General features: G+C 41.4%; 1 protein-coding gene across 17 annotated transcripts in view; it reads left to right on the top strand.

Annotated features, from left to right (window-relative positions):
* LOC123873238 (spectrin beta chain) overlaps positions 1–18,371 on the top strand; it is a 73,024-nt gene that overhangs the window by 42,064 nt on the left and 12,589 nt on the right. For 8 of the 17 annotated variants that reach the window (XM_045918001.1, XM_045917996.1, XM_045917998.1 and 5 more), the window contains 22 exons: positions 408–532; positions 1,144–1,274; positions 1,574–1,719; positions 2,095–2,218; positions 2,801–3,051; positions 3,417–3,576; positions 3,930–4,068; positions 4,758–4,939; positions 5,140–5,254; positions 5,734–5,858; positions 6,195–6,385; positions 6,587–7,749; positions 8,119–8,380; positions 8,693–8,897; positions 9,402–9,596; positions 10,011–10,190; positions 10,527–10,771; positions 11,053–11,276; positions 11,850–12,046; positions 14,020–14,170; positions 15,552–15,614; positions 16,984–16,986. In XM_045918001.1, coding sequence (XP_045773957.1) covers positions 408–532; positions 1,144–1,274; positions 1,574–1,719; positions 2,095–2,218; positions 2,801–3,051; positions 3,417–3,576; positions 3,930–4,068; positions 4,758–4,939; positions 5,140–5,254; positions 5,734–5,858; positions 6,195–6,385; positions 6,587–7,749; positions 8,119–8,380; positions 8,693–8,897; positions 9,402–9,596; positions 10,011–10,190; positions 10,527–10,771; positions 11,053–11,276; positions 11,850–12,046; positions 14,020–14,170; positions 15,552–15,614; positions 16,984–16,986 — 4,577 coding nt within the window. Of the gene's footprint in view, positions 1–407; positions 533–1,143; positions 1,275–1,573; positions 1,720–2,094; positions 2,219–2,800; positions 3,052–3,416; positions 3,577–3,929; positions 4,069–4,757; positions 4,940–5,139; positions 5,255–5,733; positions 5,859–6,194; positions 6,386–6,586; positions 7,750–8,118; positions 8,381–8,692; positions 8,898–9,401; positions 9,597–10,010; positions 10,191–10,526; positions 10,772–11,052; positions 11,277–11,849; positions 12,047–14,019; positions 14,171–15,551; positions 15,615–16,983; positions 17,068–18,371 lie in introns of all 17 variants that reach the window. The other 9 variants (XM_045918003.1, XM_045917999.1, XM_045917994.1 and 6 more) reach the window with 4 other exon arrangements.

Raw genomic sequence — 18,371 nt, 5'->3', positions numbered from 1 at the left:
TAATAACATAATGGTAGGAGTTTTCTTGGGATGATAATACGGGTAATATACTACCCTGTTTTGAAAAGTGTCTTAATTTGAGCCCCAGGTGATATTAAAATACCGAAAAATTTACTAAAAATTTATTCGCTCGATTGGTGCAATAAAAATGGATTTTTTGTATTTCTTTCTCCGCGCAAACGCTAGCTGCTATTCTGTTTAGGTCCATGAGCTGTCATGACGTCACACGGATACGTAAACAACTACTATCTATGTGACGTCACAGTTGGAATTCATCATGGTGGCTACAGCTTCTTTAAATTAGCAATGCGATCAAGTACATTCAAGACTTTCTTTTTCCTATTCTTTGTTGCATTATAGACAAAATCAATAACAATTAATAATGTAGTCACCGTTTATTTGCACAGAAAGCGTCTGGAAGACAGCCGCAAGCTGTGGCAGTTCTACTGGGACATGGCAGACGAAGAGAATTGGATCAAGGAGAAGGAGCAGATCGTATCCGTGGACGACATCGGGCATGATCTCACTACCGGTAAGATTATAATAAATAACTGCTTCACTACATCGTATAAAACAAAGTCGCTTCCCGCCGTCTGTCCCTATATACACTTAGATTTTTTTAAACTATGTAACGGATTTTAATGTGGTTTTCATCAATAGATAGAGTGATTGAAGAGAAAGGTTTATATGTATAGTTTAATACTGTTTTGTGATTAATTTGTTGAAATATGACGATACTTGTTCAAGATGTCGCAAGCCAACTGAAAATGTTGTTTTATTCTTTTGAAATAGTTAAAAAAATAACCACACTAACACCTTATTAATATACACACTGCACCGTGCGACGCCTGATTAATGAGGTGTTAGTGTGGTTATTTTTTAACTATTTCAAAATAATTGTATGTTTGTTACTCCTGCACGCAAAAAACTATTAGACGGGTTTTGCTGAAAAGAATGGAGATAGATAATATTCTGGACTAGCACATAAGCTACTTTTATCCCGGAATTTTAAAGAGTTCCCACGGGATTTCGAAAAACCTGTAAAATCCACGCGAGGAAGTCGCGGGCATCAGTTACTTACTAATAATACTTGGCTAGCGGGTGAACAGCTAAACATCGATTTACGGTTTTTTTCCTGTACAGTGTACCTCCTCATCTCGAAGCACAAGGCGCTGGAAGCGGACGTGGAAGCCCACGAGCCGCAGCTCATGCGCGTGGCGGCGGTCGGCGACGAGCTCATCTCACAGGGACACTTCGGCGCTGATCGGATTCAGGTAATTATCTTCATAATAATTACTAAGCAGCTTTCGCGAATGTTTGAACTATCGTGAGTGATTTTTATTTTAAGTATAGAATGTAGCGGCTCACGTATTTAGTCGATGTAAGCCTGACTGGTGTCGAACCCATCAGGGTCCTTTTTCTGAAATGCAACGCGCAGCGAGCTGAAGGCCGAGCCCCTATGAAAAAGGCCGCCCATGTTTTAATCTAGTGATCATACAAAACGGAACTATTGTATGGGTTTCTTTCTTGTTTCTTTCATTTGTTCTGGAAAGTAACAGGTATTGGTCCACAGGATCGTCTCCGCGACATCCTGTCTCAATGGAACCACCTCCTGGACGTGGTGTCGCTGCGCAAGAATCGCCTGGACGCGGCGGTGCGCTACCATCAACTGTTCGCCGACGCGGACGATATTGACAACTGGATGCTTGACACGCTCAGGTATGTCTTCAACAAAAAATGGCTCAAAACTAAAATCTTAATAAACGTTCAAATATGGTAAAATTGTTTCTCAATCGATTGGTACCTATTGGTATATTTTAATATTGTACTATATTTATGAACTCAGAATTTCCTCTTCTTTCAATTGACATCCCACTCGATACGATAGCAATAAAAATTCAGAGACCCCAATTTTTTGCATAAACATACATAGACTGCTAAAATCATAATCCTTCCTTTTGGTAAAAATGTAAATTAGACTTAAAAATAGCACCTCTATTCATCTATGAGATTGTATACATACACTTTTTCTATACTAATGTTATCAATAAATAATAATCTCGTTTCGTTAATAATCTCGTGATTTACTCATAGATTGGTGTCATCTGAGGACACGGGCGTTGACGAGTCGCAAGTGCAGAGCCTGCTGAAGAAGCACAAGGATGTGACGGATGAACTGAAGCACTATGCCAACGTCATTCAGCAACTTAAGCAACAGGTATTTACGTGCCAACCATTTCTAAAGATAAGCCATATATGATAGCCTAAGACGTCCACCTCCTACTCGCAAGGTCGGAGATTCGATCCAGGGCACGCATAAACCTTTAACTTTCCGAAGTTATGTGCGTTTTAAGCGATTAAATATCACTTGCTTTAACGGCGAAGAAAAACATCATGAGAAAAGCTGCATACGTAAAAGTTCTACATATTGATGTCAACGGTGTGTGAAGTTTGCACTTGTCCCGTGTGGTTGACTGTGGCCAAATCTGAGAAGTGGCGGGTTTATTCACTAACTGAATCATCTGAAACTGATCATCAATAAATGAAAGCCATCAAACTCAACAAACAATTATTCTGAAACATATATTTCTATCAAAAAAATCTATATTAATATTGATGTGATGTTTGCTGCTCTGAAAAAAATAGAATGTGGGTAGGCAATTAGAATACTTATTTAAAATTAAAATATGAGAAAATATCAAACATGCTTATTTCTAGTTGTACACAGACACAACCAAGTCTTGGCATATCTCACTCTAAGCTTTCCATAGACAGGCTAGTAACTATTTTTTTTAATCAGGCAAGTGAATTGAGTCCTGAAGATGCAAACAGCGGCGAAGTGCGCGAGAGACTGGCCGCAATCGACGCTCGACACGGCGAACTGGCCGAGTTGGCGCGACTTCGCAAGCAGCGTCTGTTGGACGCCTTGTCGCTCTTCAAGCTGCTCGCCGAAGCCGATGCTGCCGACCAATGGATCGCTGAGAAGGACAGAATGCTGGATACTATGCTGCCACCCAAGGACATTGACGATGTTGAGATTATGAAGCATAGGTAAGTTAGTGTGTTGAACTGCAATCTTGGAAACGAAGGGAGGTCTTTTGACTGACTTCAGAAGGTTCTCAATTCGTTGTCTAACTGCCCATAAAGCAGTCGACAACACAAGCTCGAATCCCACTCAAAAAATTGTAATATTGTTTCAAATATGTTTTTTTAAATTTGGCAAATGTAGCGAAACTTTTTTTTTAACTTAGTTGTTAAATTATAGTGTCAACTAGATTGTTTTGTTTTTGAGCAGTCGAATAGTTTAAATAAACAATAATCCTTCCAAGGTATCCAAACTCTCGGTGTCGCAGTTTGACTCGCACTTGGCCGATCACTTGTATTGTATGTATTTAATTCTAACATTCTCCTTCTAGATACGACGGATTTGATAAGGAAATGAACGCGAACGCATCGCGCGTGGCCGTTGTGAACCAGTTGGCTCGACAACTCATCCACGTGGAGCACCCGCAGGCGCCCGCCATACAGGAGCGCCAGGCCGCGCTCAACAACGCCTGGAGCACGCTCAGAGATAAGGTATGCACTTTCAGACAGATACGTATTTGGGACGAGGTTTGGACACGATCTGTCATTTCAGATTGAGCAATACTAGGCCAGGTTTACTTGGCCACGTGACTCGAAATATATACCTACGGAGGCGCGAGATACCGACGGCTTCCCTTCAATCTCACAACAGAAAGATAGATATAAGAGATAAGAGTTTACTCTATAGAAAGAGAGGCGTATCTTTCGAACGTGCGAGCTGAATTGCACTATATTATAAGTCCTTATTTTTTAATGTCTCCAGAATGAGCCTAGAATTATCTTTAACTAAGCTAATACGCAGGTATACGTATTCCAAAATAATAAATTGTATGGTTTTGCAACAGGCGGAAGGCAAGAAAGACGAACTGAAGTCCGCGCAAGGCGTGCAGACGTTCTACATCGAGTGTCGCGAGACTGTGTCATGGATCGAGGACAAGAAACGCATTCTGCAACAGACTGACAACCTCGAGATGGATTTGAATGGTAAGTTAGTCAAATATACCAAAATAATTTTTACAATTTAAGTTTATAGTTTATTTTCTTGACGTCAACTCGATCGATATATCAAAGTCAAGTTTCGAAACTTAAGAACTTAAGTAACGAGAAAACCAGGCCTAACTCTTTAGTTACATGTTACTTATTAGTTACATGCTCATTAGTTACATGCATAAACTAGGATATATCCCTTAGAAACTTTTTTCTAGGGGATATATCCTAGTTTATGAATTTATCCTTTGCCAAGTTGTCCAAACCAAGAAACTGTATGGGCGTCATGTGCCGTGGGCTCGACAGTTATAATAGGGAGCTCCTTGTGAGTGTATGTAATGCTAGTCTAATAGTCTCTTGAGGCTATCGTTACCGTGACTCAAGCTTCTTAGTTATTGATTGAAGATACCGCTCCATCTATTAAGTTACTACTAAGATTTCATATGAGTACGAGAAACGCCATATAGCGGCAATTTTTGGTGAGGCCACAAAACTAACGCATACTTTTAGCCAGGGGGCCCAAGCTAAGATAGTGTGCCCTAGCTGGCGAAATCCCAGCTATCTTATAGCCGGGATTTCGCCGGGGTAACACGATTCCGAAGAAGACCCAATCGTGGACAATTTAGAACCGTTCGTGTCGTCCTTTTTGGATGGAATATTCGTTTGACAAAAATGTGTTTTCCTAGGTGTTATGACCCTACAACGTCGTCTATCGGGTATGGAGCGTGACTTGGCCGCCATCCAGGCGCGTATCACTTCCCTGGAGAATGAGGCCAGTGCGATCGAGGATGAGCATCCTGATGAGGCGCGCCTCATCCGCGAGAGGATTCACACCATCACCGACAACTGGGATCAGCTCACGCAGATGGTGAGTAACTAAATATTCTTTTACTTAAGTATACCTGAGTATTCTCGGTAATTTTTTACCAAAGAACAGCTCTATTTTTCCTATCGCAAAAACGGCAACAAGTTGGTTTACATCCTTAGCTTTAGGCCCTTGCCGACTCGCGACAAAAGCACATTTTGGCTGCGTAGAAGCAAATACTGAAAATAACTTTTTGTCTACAGCTCAAAGAGCGTGATTCGAAATTGGAAGAGGCAGGAGACCTACACCGGTTCTTACGTTCAGTGGACCACTTCCAAGCCTGGCTCACCAAGACACAGACAGACGTCGCTTCCGAAGGTAACAACCCTTTACGACAATTTATGTGAAATGTGCGGTTCATTCAAAATGCTTAGAAGACGTTATCGTCCGAACTAATTTCAAATACTAAGTGCGTATGATTGATTAAGGGTTCCGTATCTCCAAAGAAAACAAAAGAACCCTTATAGAATCACTTCGGTGTCTGTTGTCTGTCTGCCTGTACAAGGATTAACAATTTTTAGCGGCCAGTTTGAAGTTTTTATTATTATTTGTTATTATTAGCGACAATAGAAAGACATTCTGTAAAAATTTCAACTGTCTACCTTTACGGTTCACGAGATACCCTCTGACAGACAGACGGACGGACGGTGGAAGCTTAGTAAAAGGGTCTCGTTGACACCCTTCGAGTATGGAACCCCATAAATTCAAAATATTTTTATTCAATTAAGCTTTTACAAGTACTTTTGAACCGTTAAATGTGTCTAGTTAGCCTTTTGTAAAAAGTGTTGTTTCTACAGATATACCAGCAAGCTTGCCGGAGGCAGAGAAGTTGTTGTCGCAACATCAAACCATCAAGGAGGAGATCGACAACTATAAGGACGAATATGCCAAGATGATGGAGTATGGAGAGAAGATTACTGCCGTAAGTTTATGTTTTAGTTGATTGAACCACACTGAAAATGATAAATCGATGAGAGTATTATTGATGGTGATGAACAATTTTAAAAAGCCATTTCTTGTAGTGTCAAAATTTTTACCTTTATATATCTATAAATCAGCGCCGAAAAACTATGCACAATTTGAATTAATTCACATATTAGCACAATTTTTTTTCTTTGCCGGGTGTTTCAAATATCACACAGCAGTAACTTAATTATTATATGTATTTACTTAGTCTCGGAGCTTTTCAGACAGACAGTCGGAATTTCACTAAGACGCTCCAAGATGTTCTTTATCCACATTTGGTCAAATCTCTTAGGAGCCATCAACGCAAGACGACCCTCAGTACATGTTCCTGCGCGAGCGCTTGAAGGCGCTGCGCGAGGGTTGGGCCGAGCTGCAGCAGATGTGGGAGAACCGCCAGCAGCTGCTGACGCAGAGCCTCGAGCTGCAGCTGCTGCAGCGTGACGCGCGCCAGGCTGAGGTGCTGCTGTCGCACCAGGAACACAGGTGAGGAGAGGAGGCAGTAGTGTCTCCATACACTTCTCTGTGTTCAACTACCCTTTGTGAAAAATTTGTTTCTGACGCCATAATATCCAAACTACGAAAACCATCACGAAATTATCGAAGTTTTCAAAGAGCTGAAACAGATTGGAATAATTTTTTATGTTAATTTTCTAAGACATTAATAATCATATTTTTTATGCACAGGCTTGCCAAGACCGAGCCTCCAACGAACCTAGAACAAGCTGAAAACATGATCAAGGAACACGAAGCCTTCCTCACCACCATGGAGGCCAACGACGACAAGATCAACTCGGTCGTACAGTTCGCTAACCGCCTCGTAGAGGAGAGACATTTCGACGCCGATAAGATCCAACGCAAGGCCGAAAGCATCAGAGGACGACGAGACTCGAACAGGGAGAAAGCATTACAGCAGATGGAGAAATTACAAGATCAACTGCAACTACACCAATTCCTCCAGGATTGTGACGAGCTCGGCGAATGGGTGCAGGAGAAGAACGTCACTGCACAAGACGACACCTACCGCTCTGCCAAAACCATCCATTCCAAATGGACGCGCCATCAAGCGTTCGAAGCCGAAATCGCGGCGAATAAGGAACGCCTCTTCGCCGTCCAAAACGCGGCTGAGGAGCTCATGAAACAAAAACCTGAGTTTGTTGAAGTCATCTCGCCCAAAATGCACGAGCTCCAAGATCAGTTCGAAAACCTTCAGACGACGACCAAAGAAAAGGGCGAGCGTCTCTTCGACGCCAACCGCGAGGTTCTCCTCCACCAGACTTGCGACGACATCGACTCGTGGATGAACGAGCTCGAGAAGCAGATCGAAAACACAGACACCGGCACTGATCTTGCATCTGTCAACATTCTCATGCAGAAGCAGCAGATGATAGAGACTCAGATGGCCGTGAAGGCGAAGCAGGTCACCGAACTGGAAACCCAAGCGGAGTACCTGCAAAAGACCGTACCAGATAAAATGGAAGAAATCAAAGAAAAGAAGAAGTCTGTGGAACAGCGTTTCGAGCAACTGAAAGCGCCTCTGTTAGATCGCCAACGCCATTTGGCCAAGAAGAAGGAAGCTTTCCAATTCCGTCGCGATGTCGAGGATGAGAAACTATGGATCCACGAGAAGATGCCGCTAGCAACCAGCACTGACTACGGCAACTCATTGTTCAATGTACAAATGCTGCAGAAGAAGAACCAATCATTGAAAACGGAAACTGATAACCATGAACCGAGGATACTGACAGTGATTTCCAACGGACAGAAGCTGATTGACGAGGGACATGAAGATGCGCCTGAATTTAAAAGGCTTATTGAAGAACTCACCGCGCGGTGGCGAGAACTTAAAGGTTTGCATTTCTTTCTAGTAGAAATTATTCTTTAGCTGCTGTAAACAATATCTTTAATGCGTCCTGCTGGTCAATTGCGGAAAAACTGCATCAATCATTATAACAATCTCAATTGTTGTGATTGCATGAGCAATGCATTGTAGCCAATAATGAGCAAATTCTGTGTGGCATCACAACAAACTGATAGATGATTATTTTATTTTTGTTTGACGTATGGGGATTTTTATTGTGATATAAAAATATCTGGAAATTAAACCTTGATGGTTTGCTGCCTTCTTTTGGTGAAGTTTTAATCTGTGCCTCTCTTTAGATGTTTGCGATGCTGTCGGCAATTTTAAATTCTTTTTAAAATAATGCCTGTCTTTGTAGATGCCATCGAACAACGTAAAAACAATCTGGCCCAATGGGAGAAGGCTCAACAGTACCTCTTCGACGCGAACGAGGCCGAGGCGTGGATGAGCGAACAGGAGCTGTACATGATGGTGGAAGATCGCGGTAAGGACGAGATCTCCGCGCAGAACCTTATGAAGAAGCATGAGATACTGGAACAGGCCGTGGACGACTATGCGCAGACTATCCGCCAGCTGGGCGAGACAGTACGGCAACTGACGAGCGAGGAACACCCTCTGAGGTAACGTACTCAAAGCATAGCAATTCTAGAAGTTGGTTTTTTGTCGGGATTTTAGAGAAATGTAGCCCTGATACCCCTAAAAACATACGGATTTTTCCCAATAGAAAATAAATAAAGAACTAATGAACAACGATATTGGAAATCAAATTGATGCATCAGTCATCACTCACAAATTTTATTATTACTGGCAACAAGAGCAAGAAAAGGTTTTGGTATAAATGCAGCACTAAATAACTTTAAATTTTAATAATAAAAGTTACTATAATGTAATACATAAAATTGAAATGTATAATCGTGATTATTTTTCAACAGTGAACAGATCTCCGTAAAGCAGTCCCAAGTGGACAAACTATACGCGGGTCTCAAAGACCTGGCCGGCGAGAGACGCGCCAAGCTGGACGAGGCACTGCGGCTGTTCCAACTCTCGCGTGAAGTTGACGACTTGGAGCAGTGGATCACTGAACGGGAGCTGGTCGCCAGTTCCCAGGAGTTGGGACAGGACTACGATCACGTCACGGTGAGTGCTATTAGTAACCTCATTTTCTCACAGCTGAGCATAATACGAGAAACGGATGGAATTGATGGAAATCAAGCCAAAATTGTCACTGAGGTGTGCTGATTTCTTGGCAATGTATATTTTTCGCAAAAAGCGAGGGTTGGCAATGGCGCGATCAATTTGACCTTAAAAGGAGGAAAATTGGTGCTGAAAATCAAAATTATTTAGGTATTTTCCATAAATACACATAATCAATCTTTGCCAATATCTCATACTGGCTGATTCACCCCAGCTTCGCTTGAAATTTGAAATGTGAAATTTTTGAAAATCGTTGTGTAAAATCTCGACTTTCTACACCCAGCCCCAGCGTTTTGAGGCGTACGTTGATATATTATCACAGTTAGTTTCTCCTTTTACTGTCAATATCTTAGAATGATACATGCCGCATTGGTAGTGGAAATTCATTGTTTTGATTAGTCCATCCAATTATAGTATCAATTTAAAAATGCAATCGAATTTTTGCAGTTATTATGGGAGAGATTCAAGGAGTTTGCGCGGGAAACGCAAGCGGTGGGCGCAGAGCGAGTGGCGACAGCGGAGAGGATCGCCGACCAGATGATCGCTATGGGCCACTCCGACAACGCTACCATTGCGCAGTGGAAGGAGGGTTTACGCGAAACTTGGCAAGACCTGCTGGAACTTATTGACACCAGAACACAGGTAAGAAAAGAAGTAGCTTTCAGTGGGCGAGTCATGTCATGTAAATCGATGGCTGACGTGTTTTGGAGTAGAGATCATGATCTTGAAGTGACTAGAAAGTGGAAACTGCTGTATGAGGCAGATAGTGTCATGTGTTGTAGTACAAGCACATACAAGCCGATGTCCAACAGTGAATTATGCACAGTGATGTAAGAATAAAACGCAAACTGTAGCTGTCGAGTTGATGGTCGTTATGGACTACTCCGACAACGTTACCATTTTTTTTTTAGTTTTCTCTCCAGGTCTTTAACTATACCCATGCATAAAATCACGTCGACCCATTGCTCCGTTGTGACGTGATTGAAGGACAAACCAACAAACAATCAAACACATTTTATAATATGCGCAGTGATTAATGAGCCTGGTTGTTTTCAGATGCTGGCAGCGTCGCGAGAGCTACACAAGTACTTCCACGACTGCAAAGACACTTTGCAGCGCGTCAACGAGAAGGCACGCGGCGTCAGCGAAGAGCTGGGCCGAGACGCCATCAGTGTTGGCGTGCTGCAACGCAAGCACCACAACTTCATGCAGGATTTGAGCACCTTGCAACAACAGGTTAGAACCTCTAGCTTAGTTCTTATGACGTCAGATAAAATTTTGTTTACAGTTTAAAAGTATGTTTTTTTAGCTTTTCGGCTTCTATTGTATGTTTTGTACATGGTGCAAGTCAGATATGAGAATTTTGATTTAGTGTTTCCAAATTTAGTTGGGTAAGAATTTCTTCAAGTACTACAATAACCAAATTAAAGATAAAAAAAGAATATTTTAACAACGTCACAATTGTAGTCGTATGTCGTTGACTATTTTTCAGTTATGAAAAGAATAAAAATCACGTACGTTTTTACTGTACTCTAGAAAACCAATAGATAAATCATACCACCATTTGTCCAGGTCGAGGCGATAAGCGCGGAATGCGCTCGCTTAGGCGCGTCGTACGCGGGCGACAAGGCAGCCGAAATCACACGACGCGAGGCGGAAGTGGCCGAGGCTTGGCGAGCGTTGCAGGCCGCTTGTGCTGCTCGACGCGCCAAGTTGGAAGACGCGGACCATCTGTACCGGTTCCTGAATATGGTCCGGGACCTCACCTTGTGGATGGACGACGTTGTGCGCTCCATGAACACTGGAGAGAAACCTCGGTAAGTGGTAGTTCAAGTCAAGTTAGTAGGTACAGGTAATCTTAATAGGTTCTTTAAATAATGTGGGCTCTATCTCTGGATGGATCGTGAAAGTTCTACAGAAATAACTTCTACACGACGCGAGCCGGACCTAAAGAAGCCCGTATCTTCACTACGAGTTTCAGTGTTAGACTACTTATACCTTTTCCGTACCGTGTCACTTTTGTTTAGTCTACAGGAACGGTGTGCAAAACGAACGCTAACGCCTCTCCAGTTTTATGATTATAAATTGTTCGTTGCAGGGACGTAAGCGGTGTGGAACTATTGATGAACAACCACCAATCGCTCAAGGCGGAGATCGAGACGCGGGAAGACAACTTCACAGCTTGCATCAGCTTAGGGCGCGAGCTGCTGGCGCGACAGCACTACGCGTCGCCCGACATCCGCGACAAGCTGCTGCAGCTCACCAACCAGAGGAACGCGCTGCTACGACGCTGGGAGGAGCGCTGGGAGAACCTGCAGCTTAGTGAGTATTGACTGAGATAAACAGCTTGTTTTGATGCTGGATTCCTTTCATTCCCTCGTGGAACTTGGGACTGCAGTAGATATTTTCCGTATCTCCCTGTCTTTGGCTATTGCCGTGACATGGTTCCAAGAAAGTCTCACTCTTAAGGTCTGCTACAATGGACCTCCTCCAGGTGTTGGTCGACTAGGTCTCCTTCGATCGGCAGGCTGCCATTGCAACGCCACTTGGGCAGCGTTGCCCTCCTTTCCTTCCAGACTCATTGTTATTGCCTTAGAGTTATTATTTCCTTATTGTAACCGAGCGTTGATGGCATGAAACCACAAGTATTCGTGTGCGGAGAAAAACCCTGATGCACTAATTAATGAAAATTCGAATCTTGTTGACTATTTATCTATTTAGTGTTTTTCACATTTCATACCCATACAGCTCAGTTATAGAACTAACAAACTGTAACCGTGGGTAGATCAAGAAAAATAGCTCGTAAATCTTTACGCCATTAGTATATTGAAATATTCGCTGATATCATCGCTGTAATGCGGTCCGGCCTTTAAAGTAAAACCTTCTCTTGTCCAGTCCTGGAGGTGTACCAGTTCGCGCGCGACGCGGCGGTGGCCGAGGCGTGGCTGATAGCGCAGGAGCCGTACCTCATGTCGCAGGAGCTGGGCCACACCATCGACGAAGTGGAGAGCCTCATCAAGAAGCACGAGGCCTTCGAGAAGTCCGCCGCGGCGCAAGAGGACCGCTTCAGCGCGCTGCAGAGACTCACTACGGTAAGTGAAGCTTGGTCCAGGCCTGGAGTGTAGAGAGGCCTGGAGCGCAGTTGTATGCGCGTATTTTTTATTCGCACCAAAAAATACAGAAGCACTTGTACGAGATCTCTACCAGTGACCTTTGACAGTGGAGGTCGGGAAGAGATTGTTAAATACGCAGAATAGGTACTACAAAGACGTAAGTAAACATTTAGTATAACAGGGAGCATTTATTCCATATTGGCAAATAATACCACGGGTTAAGACGGAAACGTTTAAGTGCGGAAACCAGCCCAGAGAGAAGAAGAAGAAGAAGAATACCACGGGTTGTTCTCCTTCTTCTGATGAATTATTATCATTTGAACAGAATACGCGTGTTAAACGCGTGCATGAACAGAATCACACTACAAACATTCGATGACGCAACTTGGTTTTTGTAATGTGTAGTATGTGTCCGCTTTAACTCTATAGCTCTATCATTTTACTATACTGTGTGGTTTGGTGTATATTTACAGTAGTTAGCTGTCTTGTGGTCTATACAATCTTTATCTACCTCAAAGCTCAATGCACATTGCGATAGAAGCGAAGCAACGCGTCCTTTCTAAAATGTTACAAAGTAAATTGTTTGTTTCCAATATGCACGTGTGAAGCAAAGCATTTGAGAATTAAGTTCAGTTTATAGTGCGTCGTCGCTTTATTTCTCTCGCATTATGTCTTGAATCCAATTTTCTTTAATTTGCTTGGTTGACTTGCTTAGTAGTTGCGGTGTTGGTTTTCTATATAATTTCATTTTTCTTTAATCCACTATCAGCTTGAAAAGAATGCAGCAACACTATGGCCCACTGAACAACCTTGGGATAATTGTGACGAATCATCCTTCATATTGCAACCCCCACCTCCCTCGAAAAAGTTTTCACCCCTGAACAAGCACAAATCCTTTCCTGATCAAAGTTCATACGATGCCCGCCCTGTGGGAGACGTAGTTTACGAAATCATTAACACAACCGAGAGATTTAAACTTCCAGAAAAGTTTGCGAGAAAAAGAAGTATGCAAATTAATTATTCTCAAGTACCATTACAGAAAAATGATTCCTATTTATGGCCAGTCGTAACAAACAATAGCTTATCAACTATATCCGAAACCAGCAGCCCGCCTATGACACCTCTAAAAGCACCTTTATCTCCAGAGATATATAGTTCCGTCTTCTTTGAGTATACTCCTGAAAATGAGCAAAGAAACGATAGTTTGTCTTGCATAGATTTTATATTATGGGAAAGATTGTCATATCAACAAGTTACTCCAAATGTGTCGTTGTTAAGACGTCACAGTGAAACATCTTCTAGATCCAGCATAAAGGGCTTGATAAAAAGATTGTCATGGAGAAAGAAGTCTACTGAGAGTGAACATAAGAGCGAAGTTGCCGTGCTATCATTACCTGGTTTAACAAGTAGCTCGAAGGTTGTTAATGATTTGGGTAAAGACGTGAAATCTGTCCCTTTATCCTCGTCCCTTCTACTCCTGTCCCAAACACGAAGCTTATTGTTCCCGGAAGGTGAATGGTACTATAACTACTTGGATAGAGTAAGTTTGGCTGTTGGTTTATAGCACGCGCTTTGTATGTCTGCCTGAAAACTTTGCGTTTAATTGTGCTTTTTATTCAGAATCATAATGTATAGGCTGGGTGTACATTGGTTACTATCGCCGCAGCGTCTAGCCTCTAGCAGCTATAGCGTCCAAAAGAAAAACCTCAAGCTTCTCTACGGCAGCTGTGAAATGCGAAATTTATGTTGAAAATAATCATCAGAATGGACTTTGGAAAAAATATTTGCCTACGCCATGTTTAGCTCTTGTAAATAAAAAAAATTGTAATTGTGCGCAAAAAAACTACTTAAGCTATTACAGCCTGATAGCCTCATTAACAATACATCTGCTGTTGCAACGATTCAGCAACGCAATTAAAATACAAGCATATTCACTGTCTCTATTCATTCAGTTTGAGGTGAAAGAGATGAAGCGACGTCAAGAAGCCGCCGAAGCTGCGGAAAGGGAGAGGCAAGAGCGCGAAGCCGCCGAAGCAGCCGCAGCGGCCGCCGCGGCGCAGGACGCGGTCGACCGCGCCGCATCGCCGGAACCGCAGCCGCAGGGTGAGTGGACGCGCACCCTAATGTTTAGATATTCTATACGTTATTCATTGATGTATCTTCGGAAAATGCGTACGCGTTTTCGTTATCACGGACAAGGTTTAACTTAGGTGAGTCACTATGGTTTTTTCCTTGCTGTTTTGGGTTTGTTTAAAGTGCCATAAAGTGAGAGTAAATTCTGCTTTGGTCGTTTCGATTTTATATTTTTAGAAGAAAAAATGGTTTCTAAATTGATCACCAAGTATTCCATTATTTACCTATTGTTTGAATTAATAATAAATATAATTAAATTATTAAAATCACTATACTAAATAATAAGCTTACGGAATTTCCGAAGATGCATCATCCTTTTTAGCATTTAGTAATTTTTACTATTAATAAGCCGTAATAACAATGAAGTTAAAGAAACATTTTTTTACAATGTTTTATGAGTTGATAGGTGAAAAGAAAAAAACCGTTATTTTATGAATTAGTGGAAAACACAAATTTTCAAAATTAACCACACTTCGAATCACCCGATTGCAATGTAAGCACGCATGTCTATCTTCTAGCACTATCGAAGTATAACTTTTCAGAAATATAATGTTCATACTAATTTCCACCGTTTAACTGGTGAATGCTGCTTGCAGTTTGCGATAACACCATTTCGTATGAAAACAAAACAAAAACAGTAAAATCTTTCGTAAATTATATTACTACTAAGACTTACCATAGCACTTTCAAAACTTCTATTACTGAGACTTAGCACTTTCGCACTGCGATAAAGGCTTAAGTCTTGCGGCTTGCCGCTTTCCATGTGAAAATTACCTCTTGTAGCGCTTACTCGGCCCGCAAACGAAATTAGACTTTTTTCACTAGATATAATGATCGCGTAAAGAAGTACAATGCATACATTTTGAGATCTCACGCGCCATTTTAGCTATATATGTCAACTATGATGTCAAAAGTACGATTTTAGTCCTTATTTTTTAAGGTGAACCATACTTTTGACATGATAGTTGACACATAGAGCTAATATGGTGAGTCAGATCTCAAAATTTATGTATATTAAATAAAACGCGTTTTAACGCACACTAATGGTTGCTTTCCGCACATTTCAGCACGCGCCGAACGTAACGCATTTTTAGTCAGTAATGCAAATGACATCATTAATTCGTACCGTGTTTATTAGACACGAGTTATCATCACAGTTTCATTACGGTTTAATGCGTTTCGCCGTTCGAATGTGCGATGGATATAAACGTGCGCAAGTATAATAGATATATTTAAACGTTTCCAAATCGTGAGTCAGGTTTTCTCGATCTTCGTTCGCGGGCCGCGTTTCGCGTGTGAGACAAAGGGGATGTAACTGACCGATGTGTTGTCCACACATGCACACGCGTAGTCGTAAGGAGAACATCCACTAAAGCGGCTGAGAAGGCCCAAGAGCGACCGCATTCCCAGCCAGGTAACAGAGCGCTTGTTATAGACCTACCGATGTATAGTGGTACCCGGCTACACGCATGTGCTTTATACATCGTAGTTTAAAGGGTCGATGGGTATTGATGCAGTGACGGAGACACGCATCTTTTTACTCTGAAATGGTACATAATTATACATTGCATAGTGGAATTGACGTACCTACTTCGTGTAGAACAAAAAATCTTACGCGTAATAGTATAAAAGTGTGTTTAACGAGCGATGGATATATATAGCACTAATACTGTGATTTATTTTCATTTACCAATTCTTGTAACCTGTCATACCCAAACAAAACTCATAATTTGAGAGCGGTAGTTGGCTGTAAATTGATGACTTTTGTACGGGGCTGACTTATTCCACGGAGTCGCAAAATCAAAAAATGTTGAACAATCGACGCGCTACTCGTAGAGTGCCATAGAAATACAAATAAATTGGAGATGAGTTGTAATATTGTGTACCATTATAAAGGAAAAATTCGCGTTGCTTGACACTGCAGCAACATGCCTTGACCCTAAAAGTGGTGTCTTTAATTTTTTGACGGGTCACACTGCGCTCTTAACTAGCTACGCCACGGGGGTAGATTGTTTTTTATTATTTTCTGTTAAGCTTTCATAACAGTTGTTTAATTAGGCTCGGACATCTTAGGCTCATTTATTTAGAGCATCAATGCACAATTTTCTTCATTGTTGCACTTTTTCTGTGTTCACGTTCAAAATGTTTCATTTCATAGGTGAAGGACTATCTTATACATCCTTGGTTTCTGTTTATATTTATGTACACGTTCTTATATTCATGTTGATTTAGCTGATTAAACTTACATAATTACATTGTGTCGTGATGGCTTTATCACTAAAGTAGTTCGAAACAAATATAGTCCGTACAAAATGACTTCTTACGCGCCATCTTAACTCTATGGTTCAACTGTTATGTCAAATCTACGATTCACCTTGAAAATAGGACTAAAATCGTACTTTGGACATTATATTTGACACCTAAAGTTAAAATGGCGCGTGAGAAGTACTTTTTACGCACTATACTCAATTATGACAAAATCATGTAAAAATTAAATCCTTATTCTCGGATTATTTGGAATATTATATCTTTCTATATTTTAATTACAATAATTCTTATCATATTATTATCATGTGTTGTCTATCGTATATTTATTTATTAGTATCTTAGTTCCTTATCTAAATCTCATACGCTATCTCACGGTGATGGTTTGATACTTCCATCCTCATTTCTATCTCCTCAGCTTCAAACATAACGTATATAAGAATATTAAGTATACATAATATAAAACGTGCTGTCAATTTATTCTGTGTTCTTCTCTTTCAATGATGCTGTCTTCGTAGAAGGTAGGTATACCGTACAGCCTAACAGCATAAGCCTATTCGCTTTTAAAGCCTGGGGGTGTATTCTACTACTTATTTTGATATTTAAGGACGTCTTTGCAAAATGAATAGGTATCAAAATTGCACTACTACATAAGTACACTGCCCACACGCACACAGCTGCGTCAAAATGAGTGAATCGACTTGATTTTGATACTTTGATATTTTTATTTTATTTTATATTTGGTCATCTATTTTTTTTAACAGTTTTTTTTTAAATATGTATCTTGACAATAATACAGTAAGTAGAACAGTGCCTACAGACTAAGGGTCTGATGATGAAATATTTCACCATGACTTCTTGGCAATGAACAACATTTCCATGCTTATGAAATTATGAGCTCCTACTATGACTAAAATAATCTGAGAAGGATAGCATTACATTACCTCCCGACTTGATGAAATTGCATACTTTGGAACCTACTACTGGAACTCAGAGACGAAAAGAGCTAGGTGTTTCGAGTTTGGGCTCATTTTCTTAGTCATGATGAGATCTTACCTCCGGATTTGTGGAGTGACCTGATGGTATACCTCGGAAGTCACTATTGGAACTCGGAGACGAATAGAGCTAGGTGTTTCGAGTTTGGGCTCATTTTCTTAGTCATGATGAGATCTTACCTCCGGATTTGTGGAGTGACCTGATGGTATACCTCGGAAGTCACTATTGGAACTCGGAGACGAATAGAGCTAGGTGTTTCGAGTTTGGACTCATTTTCTTAGTCATGATGAAATCTTACCTCCGGATTTGTGGAGTGACCTGATGGTATCCTCGGAAGTCACTATTGGAACTCGGAGACGAATAGAGCTAGGTGTTTCGAGTTTGGGCTCATTTTCTTAGTCATGAAGAGATCTTACCTCCGGATTTGTGGAGTGACCTGATGGTACACCTCGGAAGTCACTATTGGAACTCGGAGACGAATAGAGCTAGGTGTTTCGAGTTTGGGCTCATTTTCTTAGTCATGATGAGATCTTACCTCCGGATTTGTGGAGTGACCTGATGGTATACCTCGGAAGTCACTATTGGAACTCGGAGACGAATAGAGCTAGGTGTTTCGAGTTTGGGCTCATTTTCTTAGTCATGATGAGATCTTACCTCCGGATTTGTGGAGTGACCTGATGGTATACCTCGAAAGTCACTATTGGAACTCGGAGACGAATAGAGCTAGGTGTTTCGAGTTTAGGCTCATTTTATTAGTCATGATGAGATCTTACCTCCGGATTTGTGGAGTGACCTGATGGTATACCTCGGAAGTCACTATTGGAACTCGGAGACGAATAGAGCTAGGTGTTTCGAGTTTGGGCTCATTTTCTTAGTCATGATGAGATCTTACCTCCGGATTTGTGGAGTG

The sequence above is a fragment of the Maniola jurtina genome, chromosome 16, assembly GCF_905333055.1.
Source record: "Maniola jurtina chromosome 16, ilManJurt1.1, whole genome shotgun sequence".
NCBI classification, from domain to species: domain Eukaryota; kingdom Metazoa; phylum Arthropoda; class Insecta; order Lepidoptera; family Nymphalidae; genus Maniola; species Maniola jurtina.
The sequence above is the reverse complement of the archived record's forward strand: the minus strand, read 5'-3'. Positions and strand labels throughout refer to the sequence as shown.